This window comes from Anolis carolinensis, chromosome 2 (genome assembly GCF_035594765.1).
Source record: "Anolis carolinensis isolate JA03-04 chromosome 2, rAnoCar3.1.pri, whole genome shotgun sequence".
NCBI classification, from domain to species: domain Eukaryota; kingdom Metazoa; phylum Chordata; class Lepidosauria; order Squamata; family Dactyloidae; genus Anolis; species Anolis carolinensis.
The window spans coordinates 80,542,809-80,563,730 of NC_085842.1; the positions used below are offsets into that span (position 1 = coordinate 80,542,809).

The 20,922-nt window shown below is 42.2% G+C and overlaps 1 protein-coding gene across 3 annotated transcripts in view; it reads right to left on the reverse strand.

Moving 5' to 3' along the window:
* The window catches only part of acy1 (aminoacylase 1), a 34,900-nt gene extending 15,308 nt beyond the window's left edge, over positions 1 to 19,592 (reverse strand). The window contains exons 1-4 of one of the 3 annotated variants that reach the window (XM_016991581.2): positions 19,439 to 19,565; positions 15,563 to 15,693; positions 13,403 to 13,551; positions 1,672 to 1,736 (exon numbers count right to left, since the gene is read on the reverse strand). In XM_016991581.2, the coding sequence (XP_016847070.1) occupies positions 1,672 to 1,736; positions 13,403 to 13,520 (183 nt within the window). In that variant the 5' untranslated portion in view covers positions 13,521 to 13,551; positions 15,563 to 15,693; positions 19,439 to 19,565. Of the gene's footprint in view, positions 1 to 1,671; positions 1,737 to 13,402; positions 13,552 to 15,558; positions 15,694 to 19,438 lie in introns of all 3 variants that reach the window. The other 2 variants (XM_016991580.2, XM_008105102.3) reach the window with 2 other exon arrangements.
* Between the last annotated feature and the right edge of the window lie 1,330 nt (positions 19,593 to 20,922).

The following is a 20,922-nucleotide window of genomic DNA, read 5'->3' on the forward strand; positions in this document are numbered from 1 at the left end:
CATAACTTCATAGACCAGCCCACAACAGAGCTCCCTGTCTGCGGTCAGCTCCTTCAAGGTCAAGCCAGTCACTTCAAGGATACCATCCATCCAACGTGCCCTTGGCATACCCCTCTTCCATTTTCCTTTGATATTCCCCAGCATCATTCTCTTCTCCAGGCTTTTCTGTCTTCTCATTATGTGGTCCAAGTATTTCATCTTTGCCTCTAATATCCTTCCCTGCAGTGAGCAGTCGGGCATTATTTCCTGGAGTATGGACTGGGTGGATCTTCTTGCGGTCCAAGGCCCTCTCAAAATCTTCCTCCTACACCACAGTTCAAAAGCGACTATCTTCCTTCGCTCAGGCTTCCTTATGGTCCAGCTCTCGTATCTATAAGTTACTACGGGGGATATCATTGCTTTCACTCGGTGGATCTTCGTTTCCAGTGTGATGTCTCTCTCTACTCTTCACTCTTTTATCGAGATTGCTCTCCTCCCAAGAAGTAAACGTCTCCTGATTTCCTGGCTGCTGTCTATGTCTGCAGTAATCCCCATACCTAGAAATATAAAGTCTGTCACTGCCTCCACATTTTCTCCCTCTATTTGCAAGTTATCAAGCAGTCTGGTTGCCATAATCTTAGTTTTTTTTATGTTTAACTGCAACCCAGCTTTTGCACTTTCTTCTTTCCCCTTGGTTATAAGACTCCTCAACTCCTCCTTGCTTTCAGCCATCAAAGTGGTATCATCTGCATATCTAAGGTTGTGAACGTTTCTTCCAGCAATTTTAACTCCAGTCTCTTAACATCTGCCTACCTTTGATATAATTCAAGGGACCCTAATGGACTTAAATATTTTCAACAGTGACTAAAGAAGCCTCATCCTTCCAAGGAACTTAGAACAACCTATGGGGTCCCTTCTCTCTCAACTGCTACCCTTCTTAGTTTCATTACTGCTTTGTGAGATAAATTAGGTTGGAAGATATGCAACTGGTGCAAGAATACAAAGTGAGCTTCTTCAGTAATTAGGGATTTAAATGCAGATACTCCACCAAATTTTCACAAAGGATGGGAGTCTTGCTAGGTCTTAGCTGTTGGAAGTCAGTTGAAACACGATGGAAGATATTCACATAGCATCACAGAATAATAGAATTGGAAGAAACCACATGGGTCATCTAGTCCAACCCCCTGCCACGAAGGAAAAGCACAATCAAAGCAACCCCCTAATAGATGGCCATCCAGGCCCTCTTTAAAAGCCTCCAAAGAAGGAGCTCCGAGGCCGACTCCGAGGCAGACTGATTAACACTCTGTAATGAGGTCTCTTTCATGTGTAGCTATAGCAGCATGACAGTTACTTCCCTGTGGATGTGAACAGCATAAGTAATTTAGGGACTACTCCCATTACTAGCTTAATTTGGAGACTACTCTCATCCAATTTCTCTCATATAACACTTTATAGTTAGGGAAGTCCAGACAGCCAAGGACAACACATGAACACACACACCACGTGCATAAGTTTCACTCCTGCAATAAGGAAATAAAAAATATGAAACCATCTGTGTGACAGGAAATTGATGACACCTCTTTCCCTTTGAATCACAGGTACAGTGAGAGGCCATGCAATAGCAGGTTAGGCATGGATAATCAGACATCCTGAAAATAATCCAGATAGAGCTAATGATTTCTCTTTGCTTACCTCCACCTTCTGACATGGCAGGTCAAGTTCAGAAGCTATTCTTTCCAGGAATTTTACAGCTGTGTCTGAAAGAAAACAACATAAAAGCTTTCTATGTCAAAGGAACATCTTCTCTTGAAAATTCAACCAGCATTCAATCAGTAACATTAATATAAACTTTACAAAATCTAGCCATTCTGTGCCTCTGTAAAGTATTAGCAGCAGTACATTGACCCAGTAGTAACTGACAAAAGGAAGCTAAACACTGGATAAGAGCTTCATAGAAATTATTTGAAGAAAAGATCTTGCACCCATTGCTATTTGCTGACATTTCTTCAGTACATACCGAAACTCATTTGTTTGGTCCTGATATTTTGCATTAAGCGTATTGTTTGTCTATCTTCAACTGAACATTGGAAGGAACCTCTTAACAGTGAAAACAATGTACCCAATTGCATAGAGGAGTAGCCCAGAGACTGGCCTGCTGGAGATGCTTTAACTGGAGACCCTGTACTGGATAGGGGATTGGACCTGATGGTCCACAAGACTCCTTCCAACTCTGTGATGTTAGGTATTTTCTGGTAAGTATTCCTAAGGTCAAGAGGCAATGATAGAAAACACACACAGCAACTTGCCTAAAGCAGAAGCGTTACATTTCATGCAGAGAATTATTCCCAGGACATCAATCACTCTGCCAACTGGATTATTGCCATTCTTAGCTTTCATGTCCAAAATGGTGGATGATGATGATGATAATAATAATAATAAATCTTTATTTATATCCCACTTTTCTCCCACAAAGAGACCAAAAACAGCTTCCAACATATTAATATTGTACAAACAACAATCCAAATGCATATATAAAACAAATGGTGCCCTCCAGTTTTCTCTGAAACATGCCATTAAAGCAGTGAAGAGAATTTCTATAGACTCTTGAGAGGTATAGGTTGCTTACCTGTAACCGTATTTCTTCGAGTGTTGATCTGTGAAATTCACACATATGGGTTTCCCCAGTGCGCCTGCGCAGAGTTCGGAACCTTCTGGAAGTTTAAAAGTGAAACAAATCGGCGGGAGCCCCGCCCACTCTCCCCATGTAGTATATATAGCCGTGGGCGGGGCTACGCCTCAGTTCTCCGCCGCAGACAGCAGCTGAGAGACCGAGGCATGACCTCAGCGGGGAGGATGGGCGGGCTGTGTGAATTTCACAGATCAACACTCGAAGAAATACGGTTACAGGTAAGCAACCTATACTTCTTCTTACGTGTTGTCTGTGAAATGCACACATATGGGTGAATAGCAAGCTACTAACCTTGGAGGTGGGTCATGCTACACAGGAGAATAACACTGCCCTGCCGAACGCGGCATCCTTCTTCGCCTGGATGTCCAGCTTGTAGTGTGACACAAACGTCGATGGAGATGACCAGGTAGCTGCCTTGCAGATATCTTGCAGGGATACACCCCGGAGGAAGGCTTGGGAGGCTGACAGCGACCTGGTGGAGTGTGCAGCTACATGCGATGGTGGTTCTTTGCCCGCTAGTTGGTAAGCCAGGCGGATCGCCGAGGTGATCCAGGAGGCCAGACGTTGAGAAGTGACTGGAAGGCCCAAGGCATCTTTCCTATATTTGAGGAAGAGTCTTGGAGATTTTCTGTGGGGGGCAGTTCTATGAATGTAGAACAGTAGTGCTCTTTTGACGTCCAGAGAGTGAAGAGTTGTCTCCAGGGGAGATGATGGGTTAGGGAAGAAGGCGGGTAGAACAATGTCCTGGCACATATGAAAGTGTGAAACTATCTTCGGTAGGAATGCTATGTCCGTCCGAAGGGTCACATTGTCGTCAGAGAAACGGATGTACGGGGCGTCAGCCCGTAGGGCTGCAATTTCACTTGCTCGTCTGGCGGATGTGATCGCGACGAGGAATGCCGTCTTCCAAGACAGGTGGGAGAGATCACTAGAGGCCATTGGTTCAAATGGGGGCTTTGACATCTGAGAAAGGACCAGTTCCAGGCTCCATGATGGAGGAGGTAAGGAGCTAGGTGGGAAAGTATTTTTGTAGCCTTTAAGGAATAGGCGTAGGAGTGGATCGTGAAACAGCGAGGGCTGTCCTGCTTTCCTTCTGAACCAAGACAGAGCGGCTGTATAGCACTTGACTGATGATAGAGACATATGTTTATGCAGTTTGGTTTGGGGGTGGGTAGGTTAAGGGCTTTTGAGAGTCTAATGAGGAGAGCTGAAAAGTTTCTAAAATCCTCTGCCTGTTGAGGGTCTTGATCTGTTTCAGTTTGAGGGGGTGCCAATGAAGGGGTGTCTCCTTCAGATGCATTTAAATCCCTGTCTTGCAGTGTGTCAGGGATGGGAGTTGATTGGATGTGAGCTAGCTCCCTTCCTTGCTCAGGCAGATTTGGTTCAGCTGCCTGGGAGGAGCTGGAAGGTCCTTGAGTGGGAGGCAGTGCCTGTATTGTGGCCTCTGGTCGGGAGGCTGAAGCAGAAGGAGGCTGCCTGGGCACTGGAGGAGGAAGTTGGCCTCGGTTTGGGTAAAAATCATAGTAACAAGGAGCCCAATAGGGGAAGGGGGGTGGAGGGGGATAGGGATAAAAGAAATCAGCATAATAAGGGCGGTTGCGGCCAGGGGAAAAAGACCTGGAGTAGGAGGATGCCCTGGATGGGCTCCTAGAGCCTGAGGCCCTGGATTCGAGGGAGGGGGAGCGCCCACGGTAGCGAGCAGCCCTCATGGTGCGGCCTCGCCCCTCCTCCTGGAGGCTTTGCCTGTCTGGGGTTGAGCGGGGAGGAGGATAAGGCCGTCCCTGCGTGGGGAAGGGCTCTGCAATTTGGCCATCAGGGGCAGCTTCGCTGCTTGCTTCAGCGAGAGGCTGCAAAGAGTTAACTGGAGACAAGTGGGGAGGAGTCTCCTGCGGAGAGGGCGGGTTCGGAGAGCCTCGGTCCCGAGGCATGTTTTCTCCAGCCCGGTTTTGCAGCGGGGGACTCAAGGGCTTTTCGCCAGTGAGTTGCCTCCCTTTTTTTTGCTTTTTTGAGCCCTCTTTCTGTTTGGCCTCCCTGGTCCTGGAGGATTTGGCTTTTTTGCGTGGCGCTTCAGGCACCAGGTAATCCTCGGCAGCACTCTCTTCCCTGGCTGGGAGGGAGTTTAAGGCCTCAGTTAGGAGAGGAGGAGGGGAGGCTTCTGGGCAGGGCCGTTTTTGGGCGCGTGTTTCTTCTGGCGCCAGGGCTTGCTCATAGAGGACGGCCTTAAGGCGGGCCTCTCTGTTTCTGCGTGCTTGGGGGGTGAAAGATTGGCAAATTGGGCAGGTTTGGGGAACGTGCCCTTCCCCCAAGCACAAAAGGCACATGTTGTGCCTGTCTGAGTCAGGCAGCTTAGCTCCACATGAGCTGCATTTTTTAAAGAATAAAGTAGACATTGCCTGATTCGTGGTCAAAGTCCAGTCCAGAAAGTGGGGCAGGAGAGGGCAGCAAGTCAAGGCCAGTCCAGAGTCAAAAACCGTTGCAAATCCAAAAGAGAGGAGTACAAAAGGTTCCTACTGTCTGCTGTCACGCGAAAAGAAGAACTGAGGCGTAGCCCCGCCCACGGCTACATATACTACATGGGGAGAGTGGGCGGGGCTCCCGCCAATTTGTTTCACTTTTAAACTTCCAGAAGGTTCCGAACTCTGCGCAGGCGCACTGGGGAAACCCATATGTGTGCATTTCACAGACAACACGTAAGAAGAACTAATAAAATCATAGGATTTTGGAATACAATTCAAGCTGATGCTTACAATGAGGGCTCCACAAATCCAATCACCACATTATCAGTGATAGGGTCTCTTCTTCCATGTACTTTAAAAGAGTCATTTAGAAGAGGGTACTTCAAGCAGGGCAGCTTGCATATCCCAAACATTACAGTATACAACTTTAAAACATTTAAATCTTTAATATCTGTTTTACCCCATAATGATGTTTAGTATGTTTTAGCTTATTTCAGTTTTTAAACTGTTCAACTTGTTTTAATGTTATCTGCCCTAAGATCTTTTTGACATAGGGTGGAGTATAAATAATGAAATAAACAAATAAATATTACACAGTTGCCATTTTCTTTCCTACATAATTATTTTAAAAGCAGCAATCCAGATTTGCTTTGCACCCCACGACTAAGTTCAGAGCTATGGAAACTTTACTGCATCAACAGTCAGAACATTCCAAAGACTGGGAGCTTGGGTCAAGCATTCCTGCAGTGTTTTCTTAGCAAGGGAAAACATACGGGCAATTTTTACAAAACATATATAAAATAACAAGTGAATCCTGACAAAGTTAGGGGCTATATACCCTAAAAGTGCCAGGTCCTGTCTGATCTTGAAAAGAAAGCAGGGTCAGCCCTGGCTAATACTTGGATGGGAGACCACTAAAAAATATTGTGAGGCAGCCATATCCATGGGTCCCAGGATCTCACATAGATACAAAAAATGCAGATCTAGTGTCTGTGGATTTGAAGAACTCACTGTAACTCTACTGTAGGCTATATTTCAGTGTCAGGAAACCGGCAAAACCATCTTGGAGCATTCCTTAAGCATTCCTTGCTTAAGAAACGCCACAAAAATCATGGGTTGCCATACATCAGCAGGCAACTTAGATGTATGTACCACACCACAAACACACTTGAGAGAGTTAAACATTGTAAAGATGTCTCTCCTTTAGGGCGGCATTTCTGTTTCAAAACTTTTAACACAGGTCTCCTATATCAACAGGGGAAACAGAAAGGGGGGATTTAATTCCCCCACCCTCTGTGTACTCTCAGTCATTTCCTTGACCAAAGAAACACAAAGCAGACCTTAAGTTTCCTTTGAAGAATTCTCTCAGCAGGGCTCTTTGAGAAAAACAAAGGGGAAATGAAACATTTCTCCTTTATTCCGCTAACTCCTTCCTGGAGTTTTTTGGCCCACCTTCACATAGTCCTTCTTTCCTTGGGCATAGGGAACAATCCATTAAACTAAATTCTGTCTTGCAGAGAAGTCTCAGAACGATGCAGCACAGGCTGTCCAATAAGGACTTCACTGTTTCAACGGATGTTGCTATGAATCTAATATCACAATTTTCTTCATCGGGAACTTTTTCATGAACAACTAATCTGGCCTTTCCTGCTTCTTTTGCAAAATAACTGAATACCATGTTCTTTTGCAAAATGAACGAATATCATATATTTAAATAAATGTTTCTTTATTTTCTCTCTCAAAATGACATCTTTCTAGGGTAAATATGTTTTGAACATCTCAGATGGAAGGAAATCCTAAATATTTTACATCAGCCCAACCCAGTCATGTGCTGTCCAGATGTGCCAACTACAAAAATTCAGCCAAAGTAGTACAGCTGACAAGGGGATTCCAGGAGATGTAGTTCAATTTATCTGGAGAGGATATGGTTGCACAATTCCTAAAACAAGTTAACTAGTATTATGGATACTGGAGATTCAAGTTGGCTTTAATAAAATGAACTATATTGTGGATTTAAAAAGACAAAGAAATGAATCCAAGTCAAGCCTGAACTCTCCCTGAAAGTCAAGACAACTACGATAGAGTCTCACTTATCCAACATAAACGGGCCGGCAGAACGTTGGATAAGCGAATATGTTGGATAATAAGGAGGGATTAAGGAAAAGCCTATTAAATATCAAGTTAGGTTATGATTTTACAAATTAAGCACCAAAACCTCATGTTATACAACAAATTTGACAGAAGAAGTAGTTCAATACGCAGTAATGCTATGTAGTAATTACTGTATTTACGAATTTAGCACCAAAGTATCACAATATATTGAAAACACTGATTACAAAAACATTGACTACTAAAAGGGAGACTGTGTTGGATAATCCAGAATGCTGGATAAGCGAATGTTGGATAAGTGAGACTCTACTGTATACTGTCATACTTTAGCCATATCATGAGAAGACTTGACTCACTACAAAAGACAATAATGCTTAGTAAGGTAGAACGCAGTAGGAAAAGAGGGAGACTAGATTTCAGATGGATGGACTCAATCAAAGAAGCCACGGATGCCCCGAGTCTCCAAAACTTGAGCAAGGCCCTTGAGGATAGAGTGACTTGGAGGTCTCTCATTCATAGGGTTCACATAAACTCAACTTGACTTGATGACATTTAATTTATGGGACCAGGCATTTGAGCATGAGTAACAGCAAAAATGAGATAAGAACATATGACCTACTGACAGACCCCACATCAACATGGAAAGCGCCTTAAATGTATATTTAAATGTATAATTATGTATATTTTAATGGATATTCTTAATTTTATTGTAATTTTTAATCTTGATGGATTTTTAAATTTGATGACAACTGTTTTTAATGTGTATGTTTATATTGTAAGCCGCCCTGAGTCCCCTGATGGGTGAGAAGGGTGGGGTAGAAGTGATGTAATAAATAAATAAATAAATAAATAATGACAATAATTTGACAAAGTTTGCTAAAACAATCAGTTCATATCCATTTACAATGTGCTTCAAAATTACTCAGCAATACTATGCTGTCTCTTACGATCTATACAAAATCAACATGAAATGCTGTTGTGAGCTGCCTGAATCCTACAGAAACCCAGTTACTATGCCCAGCGTTTGGATTCCAGTGTGCACTACAAAAGCACCTCTTCTTCTTGTATGTAAAATTGCAAATGCATAACATCAACACATGGGTTGCACGCCAAGGTTTTTTAGGAGTCCAATTTGCTTAATTTCCAGAGCTGTCCCACTGGCTTCACTGACCCAAGAGGAAACTTGCCAACTTAATCTTGAGACCATTGAGTATGAGGGACCACCTGACTTTGAATCAGTGCCTGTCTGACAAAGTGGAGGGAAGCCAATGTATAATATAAACAAAAGGAGGGAAATTTGTTCCAGCTTAACTCACTTGAGTGCTCAATGAATACAGATTTATTTCTGTTGCCATGAAAACAAGGCTTAAATCTCTGTACTTTGTGACTTGTTAATACTTCAGGATAACAGAGAGAAATTACTCGTCAGAAGTAAGATCTGGAATGTGGACTTAATACAGCATTAAAGTCCAAAGGGCTTCTTAGGAAAATAATTAAAAAACTCACTTGCTTCATACTTTGGATAACTATCGATGAAAACCAGAGGTTGAAAAAGTTGCTTTCTCTACTAAAATTCCTAAAACTCTGGAGCCAGCAATAATAATAATAATAATAATAATAATAATAATAATAATAATAATAATAATAATAACAACTATAATAGATCCCGCTCTGGTGGCTGAAAGCGAGGAAGTGCTGAGAAGGCTTATAATCAAGGTGAAAGAAGAAAGTGCAAGAACTAAGTTGCAGTTAAACATTAAAAAAAAAAAACCAAGATTATGGCAACCAGACTGATTGATAACTGGCAAATAGAAGGAGAAAATGTGGAGGCAGTAATAGACATAGATAGATAATAGATATTTCTAGGTGCGAAGATTACTGCAGACGCAGACTACAGCCAGGAAATCAGAAGAAATTCACTTCTTGGGAGGATAGCAATTACCAACCTCAATAAAATAGTGACGAGTAGAGGCATCACACTGGCAGTAAAGGTCCACATAGTTAAAGCAATGGTATTCCCCATAGTAACCTATGAATGTGAGAGCTGGACCATAAGGAAGACTGAATGAAGGAAGATAGATGCTTTTGAACTGTGGTGTTGGAGGAAAATTCTGAGAGTGCCTTGGACCTCAAGAAGATCAAACCAATCCATACTCCAGGAAATAAGGCCTGACTGCTCACTGGAGGGAAGGATATTAGACTAGCCCCCACACTGACTTCATTCTGAAAAGATTTGAAAACCTGGTGTTTTTCAAGCCACCTTTGACTAAGATGAACAGTTGATTGAGTCCCACCTGTATCTATATCCTACCCCTCTGCACCTTATCACTGACCAATGTTAAGGGTATTCCTAATATAATACACAACTAGAACTTTATTCCTCCCCCTCAAGACTGAAGTTTGAAGTGTCAATTATGTCACCCTTGGCCATTGGCTACGATTTTATTTTGTGATGTTGTGTTTTTATATTTATTGATGTTTTAATTTGTTGTGTTTAGAATGCATTTTATATTGGTTGTATTTTATATTTACATTGTTGGGCTTGGTCCCCATGCAAGCCGCCCCGAGTCCCCGCGGGGAGATGGGGCAGGATACAAAAATAAAGTTGTGTTTGTTGTTATGATGTTGATTATGATGATGATTATATTAGAGGCAAATATGAAGTACTTTGGCCACATCATGAGAAGACAAGAAAGCTGGGAAAAGAGAATGATGCTGGGGGAAATGGAAGAAAAAAGGAAGAGGGGCCGATCAAGGGCAAGATGGATGGATGGTATCCTTGAAATGACTGGCCTGATCTTGAAGGAGCTGGGGGTGGTCACAGCTGACAGGGAGCTCTGGCGTGGGCTGGTCCATGAGGTCACAGAAGCAACTGAACAAATAAAATAATAATAATAATAATAATAATTATAATAATAATTATAATTATAATAATAATTATAATTATTATTATTATTATTTACCACTGGACTTCTGAGTGATTTTTTATCTCACAACTCATGAACTCTTTCCTTGAAATGGCAACTACCTTTGGGAGAAATGGCCTAGATTGGTCAAAGATGGACTGTCAATGTTAGAAACTCCAAAGAGAAGTTTTAGGAATTTGTCTGCTCTAGTATATGTCATAGTGATGGGAAAAGAAGTCTAAGTTCTCAATCTAATGTTCTTCAAGACAAAACTAGCACACAAATGAAATGTATTTCCACTGAGAAGGAATAGTCTCTGTGTGTGTTTTTAGGAAGGTAAAAAGCCAGTGGAGGGTTATTGTTCTGGACAAGGAACATGCCAAGAATCCTGGAGGAACAGAATGAATCAGGCATAAAACAAAAGTTTTCTTCACACACAGATTGGCACTTGTCCCAAACAGGAACCTTTTGATAATGTTTCTGTATGCTAGAAAATATTTAATTCTGATTTAGTAGAGGGAGTGTCAAAATGGATAAAGGAAACAAGAGCCAAAGTCCTTTGACAGCTATGAACTCGTGAGGAGCATTAAATAGGTTGTTAATTCTTAACTTCTTTCCAGTGTAAGGGGATTGGGGGCAAGGGACTGGTTGTGCCTTGGAGAACATTTCCAATCTATTAAAAAAGAAGAATAACATCACTTTTTCACACTGGTTGTTTCCTGCCACCTGTAACTGAAATAGTGTTACATAGTGGCAAAGCATAGTTTGTATAGAGTGCTATACAAACATTAATTTTTCACAAACATGAGAATTACAAACATAATTTTATATTATTTTCTAGAAGTGCTCATTCTCAAAAGCCACACAGCATTGTTGAGATCTACTATTCAAAGTGAGAGCAGGCAAAATTCCCACTGAGCGCAGCTGAGCCCTTAGGACTCTGAACTGGGAACTTTTACACATTCTTTTAAATGGCTAACAAGTGCAGATACTTCCTACTGATAAGCAAATCCCACAAGGTTCATACAAATAAGTACGGGACAGCAGCCATGTCTAACGATGTCTCATTGTGACTTTACTATTTATCTACACTCAAATCACTTGGTGTTGGAGAGTTTACAACATTCTGAAAATGTTCCGTACAGTTTAGACATCAAATTCTGAGATGTTTTACTGATAGAGAATGGAAAACAGTTGTCTAAAAGGAAATGCACTTGTGTTTGGGATGAATAATTTCAGAGTTTAGTTGAGAGGTTCACGTGAGTCTTTCATTATACAAAAGCACCCTATGCAAGGAAAACTGTATGTTAAAGAATTAAGTATTCTATGCAAAAAAAATTTTCCTGTCAAGAAAAAGAATCCAATCATGTCAGGTCCAGGAATTAATTTTCCACCCTGGGACTCTCCAGAGACTGTGCAAATTCTTAAAAAAATAAGGAGAGAAAAGGCAATCCACAAACAGAGAATTTTTAAAACGTCAAATACAGTAGAGTCTCACTTATCCAAGCTAAACGGGCCGGCAGAAGCTTGGATAAGCAAATATCTTGGATAATAAGGAGGGATTAAGGAAAAGCCTATTAAACATCAAATTAGGTTATGATTTTACAAATTAAGCACCAAAACATCATGTTATACAACAAATTTGACAGAAAAAGTAGTACAATGTGCAGTAATGTTAGGTTGTAATTACTGTATTTACGAATTTAGCACCAAAATATCATGATATATTGAAAACATTGACTACAAAAATGGCTTGGATAATCCAGAAGCTTGGATAAGCGGGGCTTGGATAAGTAAGACTCTACTGTAGTTGGAGGGAGGGAATATGTTCCTCCCTATAGACCACTAAGGGGCCTTCCTGGAGAGGCAATTCATCCATTTCCCCCAGAAAAGAGGCAGCCTGAGGATGCTAGAAAGACAAAGGCTACAGAACAGCTTTGGGAAACTACATGCAGCTCCAGGGAAACAATTTTGCCACCTCTAATATAAATGAAAATAAGATCCCACTCCACATCTGTAGCTTGGAGTGATGCAGCCTACCCCTGGCAATGTAAACAAAGCCTAAAGGACTTTGGTTCTGGATTGGTTAGCTAAAGATATTCAAATACCCTTTATTTTCTCTTCTAGTATTGAGCCTGGATATGAAAAACCTGTATTCAAGTCCTCACTCAACTATTAATTTCACCAGGTGAATTTGACAATGGATAATCTTCAAGGATCAATAATCTGGAAAAACACAAACAGAATATGTAGGAAAGTTTTTTGTTTTGTTTTATACTATCATTGGAATTGAACGGCAAGGTTTAGAACAGGACTATTTTCTCTGTTCTTGTGAATGAGAAATCCTTCTTCCAATGTCATTTCCATTCTGTAAGAACCATAACTGAACCTGAGTTTTTCCCTCTTCCCTCTCTATCACTTTTACCTTCCAAGTCCTCCCTTTCAGAATGTAAGCACTATCTTTAGTAATGTATTTGTCTGTAAGGTACCACAGAAATCATAAACCATCATTGGAAATGGCATGTACCAGGAAAATTCATTTCCTACTTAGTACTTTCCCTTTGCAAAGACTGAGGTAAGAATGTCCCAACCTGCAGGCAGCCGAACATATAAAAGCACAAAGAGAGTCCTCAGTGGTATTTGGTCTCCTTGTTAAAAACAGGAAAATATTTCCCTATAGGCCACCAAGAAACTAAAGTTTTTTCTCTTAAGATTGTCATTTGAAAAATCAATCTCATGATATAAGGTGAGAGGAGAGGAATTCTCCAGTGGCTCCATTTTTTACAAGAGGTTTCAAGTGTGGAGAGACAAAGTAAAACATCACAAAACACATGCTGGAAGTTACTAAACAGCAAAATTTAAAATGCATTAAAAGTGCAGTGATGCTCTACAGTCACTTTCAAGTTACATTCAAGATAATTCATACAGAATAAAAAGGCACAGAAGAGCACCAATTCATAAAAATAAGACAACTGGATGGAGGACTTTCCATTTACAGTACAGAAGACAAGATACATTCAGTATTTCACAATCAGAGCCAGATGAGAAAAATGCAATTCAAATTATTATTATTTTTTCAAAAGTTTGTTATGTTCACTCTGGCAAATGATGCAAGAGTGATCCTGGCTGGAAAAATAAATGCCCTCCCCTGAGTTACTAATTGTGTGATGTCCCTATAAATCCCTGCCAAAAGAAGTAGCTATTGAGAAGGCTGCTGCACGTTTGCTTTCCTGAAATCAAAGAAGAAAAGCCTCCCTCCATACCATAATCTGGCTCAGGCTGGACCGTCTTGATTCTCAGATATTCCCGGAAGAGTGTGACTGAGGGGTCTTCTTTGGGATCCTTCTCCCCTTGTTTTCGGGGGTCCTTCTCTGGCAGCATGTTAGCGTTTCTGGATACAGGATATTAGAGCCTTTTGTAAAATAAGAAAAAACAGACAATAAGCAAGGGCAGAGCGAGGAGGAGAAAAGAAAAATATCACTTGTCCTTACATGTACACGCAGTCCCCGAGCTATGAACATCCAACTTAGAAACAACTCATAGTTAAGAAGGGAGGTGAGACAACAGGAAGTGAGAGAAATCTTCCCATCGGAAGGGAAATTCACTCCCAAAAGACTCATCATGGGGAAAAGAGGTCTCCACTGAAGTTTCATCACCAATCCTTGTTTCCACAACAAGCCATTTTTTTCAAAATCCAATTATCACAGGAACAGAAAGTGAAGTGAAATATTCTACACAGAGGCGAAGACAGCAAAACAAACACCACCGAGGCAATACACTTACAATTACACTTTAAAAAGTACCTGTTCCAACTTAGAAACAAATTCAAATTAAGAAAAAACCTACAGAACTTACCTGGTTCGTAACTTGGTGTTTGCCTGGCTTCAAAATGGAATTCTGTTCCTACAGATACTAAATTACATGAACCACACTTAATTTCTGCCTAATTCTCACTTCACCTGGGGCTGCAGCAATAAGAGGAAATTGCTGTCGTGTTACCAGGTAGTACAAATAATTGATTCATAATTTGAAAATGTACCTGGACAGGACTAATAGTGATAATGGACTAGACGTATAACGTTTTTTTGTACCTCACCTCCATCTCCCCAAAAGGACTTGGCATGGCTTACATATGGCACAAGGTGCCTAAAACAACACATAAACACACAATGCAATAAAAAATAAAACTAGTATATAAAGCAACAATTTGAACTCAGAGGTAATATCTCTCTAAGGCATACATTCAACATGACCTATGAAGTTCAATGCTAGAAGAAATCAAAGCAAAGGGATTGTGACCAGGGCTTTCTTTATAATCCATCAGACCTAAGACTATGATCACAACATTTAATTCAAGAAAAAATGAAATTTCCATAGACGCAGCTTTCTGGTTAATTCAAGTACAGTAGAGTCTCACTAATCCAAGCTAAACGGGCTGGCAGAAGCTTGGATAAGTGAATATCTTGGATTATAAGGACTGATCAAGGAAAAGCCTATTAAACATCAAATTAGGTTATGATTTTATAAATTAAGCACCAAAACATCATGTTATACAACAAATTTGACAGAAAAAGTAGTTCAATACGTAGTAATGTTATGTTGTAATTACCGTATTTACGAATTTAGCATCAAAATATCACAATATATTGAAAACATTGACTACAAAAATGGCTTGGATTATCCAGAGGCTTGGATAAGCGAGGCTTGGATTAGTGAGACTCTACTGTAGTGTTGAAAACAAGTAAGTAGTAGTGATGTGCATTTGTATGGAATTGCTGTTCCTTTTGGTTAGTTTCATTTGTTTTGTATCAGCTTTGTATTTTTCCCCATTTTCGAAAATGGGGCACCTATACAAATAGAATTTTCATCTCACTTACGAAAATATGAAAATTTTCAGATCATTAGCAGCAATGGGAGGGCTTCCAAGGCTCATCCCCTCAGCTCAGTTTGTGGGCTAGAGGGGTGAAAATCACCACATACGGAGGGCATTTCGACCCCTTTTAGCTCACCAACTTTTAAAACGTTTGGGTCTTCCCCAGAGTACTATTGTTATTAATAATAATAATATTAACACCCATTGGCACACATCAGCTGTCATGGGGAAGCAGACCTCTTTCAGACTCAGTTTAGGGTCCCAGAATAACTACTGTTATTAATATTATTATTAACACCCACTGGTACACATCAGCTGTCACGGGGAAGCAACCCTCTCTCAAACTCAGCTTAGGGTCCCAGGATAACTACTGATATTAATATTATTATTAACACCCATTGGTACACATCAGATGTCATGTTGAAACAGCCCTCTCTCAGACCCAGCTTAGGGTCCCAGAGTAACTATTGTTATTAATATTAATATTATTATTAACACCCATTGGCACACATAAGCTGTAATGGGAAAGCAGCCCTCTGTCAGTACCTGCCTATTGTTATGCAGCTCGAAACGAAAGGAAAACGAAAACAAGAACAGTGATCGTGCAGCTTTCTTTTTCGTGTCATCCTTTGTTTTGTCCAAAAATTGCATCTTTCGTTTAGTGCATCTGAATGGATGATACTAAATGAATAGACAAATGAAAAAGATGAAATAAATACTGAGCACATCACTAGTAAGTAGCATAGCTTTGAAATCATTACTGTCTATTAGAAGTTCATCATAACAAAAAGTGGATGGGTTTTGGGAATACAAAAAAGTCTGGAAAACTAACTCAGAGTGGCAGGATGGTTGCCACTTTTTTTGGACACAGGATATATGTCTTATGTGTTTTTGTTTTTTTCTGATACAGGCTAATATCTAAACCCAAAACAGAAAATCTGTTAGAGCAGTTTTGTTCTGCAGGGGAGAGGAAATCTGAACCTGCTATGTTAGTGTCCATCATGTTAAAGGCACAGCATGTAGATCAACACGTAGCTGATCTAACTTGGAACAGATGGAGTCAAAACTCCTGTTGGGAGAATTCTGTCATGCAAGGCTCCAGACACCATGATCTCAAGTAAGAAAACAGTATTATATGATATGATAAAATCAATAGCAAAATTTTAGAAATCATTGTGGTAACTTGAGTTAAAGGGAGGTGGACAGGACAAATGGGAGGCGTATCTTTCTTTGTAGTTTGAAAGGCCAAGCTTCAGATCTCTACTCAGCCCCTGAGTGATCTTGGGCAAGTCGCACTCTCTCATCCTCAGACAAACACAACAGAAACTCCCTCTGAACAAATCTTGGCACTTCCACTGAATCAATTTTGCCAAGAAAAGCCTACTTTCAAAGTACGAACCACAAAAAACTACTTTCAAAGTAAGTACCACACAACTACACAGTAAATAATACTTTCAAACTACCGTGTTTCCCCGAAAATAAGACAGTGTCTTATATTAATTTTTGCTCCCAATGATGCTCTAGGTCTTATTTTCAGGGGATGTCTTATTTTTCCATGGAAAAGAATTCACATTTATTGTTGAACAAAAAAATGAACGTTTATTATACACTGTACAGTAGTTGTCATCATAAACCAGCATAACCAGACAAACTGTGAATCCTATCAAGAATTTCTTGTTACTACCAATATTTCCATGTTCTGTTCGGCGGGCATGCTTCCAAACAAAAACTTTGCTAGGTCTTACTTTTGGGGGAGGCCTTATATTTAGCAATTCAGCAAAACCTCTACTAGGTCTTATTTTCTGGGGATGTCTTATTTTAGGGGAAACAGGGTAGGAACAGAAAATTTTGCACATTTTGTTATACAGTATTATTATTATTATGCCACTTTTTCTCTCTGTAAGTTATAAATGAAGGCCCACAGAGGAAGAGGCAGAAGCATATGAGGAGCAAGAGGAAGGGCACAATTTGTGCTGTAGGAGAGGGGAGAAAGAAGGTGAAGACTGGAATTAAATTAGCTAAAGAAACATATTGAGGGAATGGTTTCTTCAAAAGTGTTGTTAGAAAGCCCACCTTGCACAAGGAGAAGCTGGCAGGACCTGTGGGTGCGGGCAGTAAGAGTGGTGGGATTGTGCCACAGGCTGCCTGCAACAAGGGACAGCTCAGTTATCTTTGGACAGATAAGTTATGGGTGCCTCCCATAAGGAACATAATCCTTAAAGCCAGACCAAGGAAGTAATGGTTAAAGGGACTTGAGAACGAAAGAAGTTGGAGTTGGGAGAAAACGTTTCAGCAAAATAAAAAGAGAAGCGTTTAGTTGTGGCATTGTAGAGGTAGCATTTTATAGGGATCCGTGTTAGCTGGAAACAGGCAGAAAGTAGAAAGGGGGGTCTATACCACTGAGGCAACTGCACAAATGTTTCCCAAACTCTGGCCCTCCAGGTGTTTTGGACTTCAGCTCCCAGAATCTCTGGTCATTAGCTAAGACAACGGAGGCTCCTGGAAGCTGAAGTCCAAAACATCTGCAGGAGGGAAATTTAGGACTCACTGGTCTACACTTTAGAAATTACACTATGTACCATGGCTTTTGTTCCTGGGTTATAAATGTCATTTCCTAATTGGTTCTGTCATAAAAAAATTTATTAAACTGCAAAAACTTGTTTTTGCAGGACATCTTGTAGCACCTTTTGCTATAGCACCTTTTGAATTGGTCAGGACTCAATAGGTAAAGGTAACATTAAGTCCAGTCGTTTCCAACTCTGGGGGGTGGAGCTCACATCCATTTCTAAGCCGAAGCTGCCGTTGTCCGTAGACACCTCCAAGCAGAGCAATAGGCAGAAAAAATGAGGGGGGGGGGGCTTTTTTTAGCAAATCATGAAGAGTAGTTCCATAATACAAAAGAATGTTAGAAATCAAGCTTATGTGGCCGGCATGACTGCATGGAGCACTGTTACCTTCCCATCGGAGTGGTACCTATTGATCCACTCACCTTTGCATGTTTTTGAACTGCTAGGTTGGCAGAAGCTGGGGCTAACAGTGGGAGTTCACCCTTTTGGTCAGCAAGTTCAGCAGCTCAGCAGTTAAACCTGCTGTGCCACCTGGGGGGGATAGTCTTCACCAATTCAATATAGTTTGTGGCAGACACAAAAACAAAGTTTTACAACTACAGTAGAGTCTTACTTATCCAAGCTAAACGGGCTGGCAGAACCTTGGATAAGCGAATATCTTGGATAATGAGCAGGGATTAAGGAAAAGCCTATTAAAAATCAAATTAGGTTATGATTTTACAAATTAAGCACCAAAACATCATGTTACACAACAAATTAGACAGAAAAAGTAGTTCAATACACAGTAATGTTATGTTGTAATTACTGTATTTACGAATTTAGCAACAAAATATCACAATATATTGAAAACATTGACTACAAAAATGCATTGGATAATCCAGAACCTTGGATAAGCGAGTCTTGGATAAGTGAGACTCTATTCTACTTTGAAAATAAGTATAGCACAATTAAATAGTAAATAAGACTTTCGAATCAAGAACAGAGAAATTTTCACATTTTGTTACATAGTGTTGTCATTATTATTACGCCACTTTTCCTCTCTTAAAACAGACTCAAAGTGGCTAAAACAATACAAGGTACAAAACCGAAAACATACAAACCAGGCATGGGCAAACTTCGGACCTCCAGGAGTTTTGGACTTCCAACTCCCACAATTCCTAACAGCCTAGCGGCTGTTAGGAATTGTGGGAGTTGAAGTCCAAAACTCCTGGAGGTCCGAAGCTTGCCCATGCCTGATATAAACACTAAAATAGAATTAAACATTGAACTATTACAAAAGGAAACCTCTTAAATGCCTATTAAAATACACAAGCCACTAGACAACATGCCCTGGCTGGGTCTTAGGAAGGTTATAAAAGCCTGCTGAATAGCAAGGTTTCAGCCTGCGGCTCAGGATCCGGCAGCCGTGAGGCAGGGCACTTCAAGTGGCGCGAAAGTGCATTCATTCCGCAGTGTAGATGCCCCCAGGCCTGGACCCAAGTCAACGGGGTGGGATGTAAAAGAAGGGGGCAAACCAGGGCGGAGGGAGGCTGGGGAGGGTCAGGGGCTGCACTGGGGCGCCCCAGCCTTGTCCCGACACCTGGGAGGCACCAAGGGAACCCCTTTCTTTCCTTCCTCCCTTCTTCTTCCTGCCTCCGTCTCCTCTTGGCTGCTGCAGTCGCTTGCCTTGGTCCCGGCTGATGATAAGTAAACAACGTGTTCCGCAGGCACCGAAAGGCGGGCGGGCCTTTCGCAGCGCCGTAGAGTTGGGAGAGACCCCAAGGGCCATCCAGTCCGACCCCCTTCTGCCAGGCAGAGGCACCCAAGCCAAGCCCTCCCGGCAGACAACCACCCAGCCAGCCTCTGCTTTCTGCACTCACCTCTCCGCCAACTCGGCTGGGCTCGGCTCTGCTGTGCTCCGGGCGGCAGTGGGGAGAGGAGGGCTGCTGCCGCTGCTGCCGCTGCTCCTCCTCCTTCCCGGCCTGGCTCGGCCTCCTTCTCGCACGTGGAGAACAGCCAGAGGGCTTGGCTTGGGTGAGGAGGCAGCTTTCGCTTTCGGGAAAGGCAGGGCGGGAGAGGTCGGCGCCCCAGGCCCAAAGAGAGACGGGGCTTTGCTCGGGGGATCCCTTCCTTCCCTCGGGGCACTCCGGAGGCTTCCCTCTCGACGAGGGCGAGGAGGCGCCTTCTTCTGCCTCTGGTTAAAGTAGGCATGGGCAAACTTGGGCCCTCCGAGTGTTTTGGACTCCAACTCCCACAATTCCTAACAGCCTACCGGATACATTATCAGCTGGGATCAGGGCCCTCTGGATATGGGTGAACTACAACTCCCAAATCAAAGGACAATCACCCCCAACCCCCGCCTGCATGCACAGCTGGCCATGTTGGGTCTGTATGCCAACTGTGGTCAGATCTAACGCCAGCTGGGTTCAGAGGGCTGACATAGAATCATAGAATAGTAGAGTTGGAAGAGACCTCATGGGCCATCTAGTCCAACCCTCCGCTAAGAAGCAGGAAATGGCATTCAAAGTACCCCCGACAGATGGCCATCCAGCCTCTGCTTAAAAGCTTCCAAAGAAGGAGCCTCCACCACAGTCTGGGGGAGAGAGTTCCACTGCCGAACAGCCCACACAGTGAGGAAGTTCTTCCTGATGTTCAGGTGGAATCTCCTTTCCTGTAGTTTGAAGCCACGGAATACAGGTGAACTATAACTCCCAAATCAAAGGACAATCACCCCCAACCCCCGCCTGCATGCACAGCTGGCCATGTTGGGTCTGTATGCCAACTGTGGTCAGATCTAACGCCAGCTGGGTTCAGAGGGCTGACATAGAATCATAGAATAGTAGAGTTGGAAGAGACCTCATGGGCCATCTAGTCCAACCCTCCGCTAAGAAGCAGGAAATGGCATTCAAAGTACCCCCGACAGATGGCCATCCAGCCTCTGCTTAAAAGCTTCCAAAGAAGGAGCCTCCACCACAGTCTGGGGGAGAGAGTTCCACTGCCGAACAGCCCACACAGTGAGGAAGTTCTTCCTGATGTTCAGGTGGAATCTCCTTTCCTGTAGTTTGAAGCCACGGAATACAGGTGAACTATAACTCCCAAATCAAAGGACAATCACCCCCAACCCCCGCCTGCATGCACAGCTGGCCATGTTGGGTCTGTATGCCAACTGTGGTCAGATCTAACACCAGCAGCATTCAGAGGGCTCACGGAATACAGGTGAACTATAACTCCCAAATCAAAGGACAATCACCCCCAACCCCCGCCTGCACGCACAGCTGGCCATGTTGGGTCTGTATGCCAACTGTGGTCAGATCTAACGCCAGCTGGGTTCAGAGGGCTCACGGAATACAGGTGAACTATAACT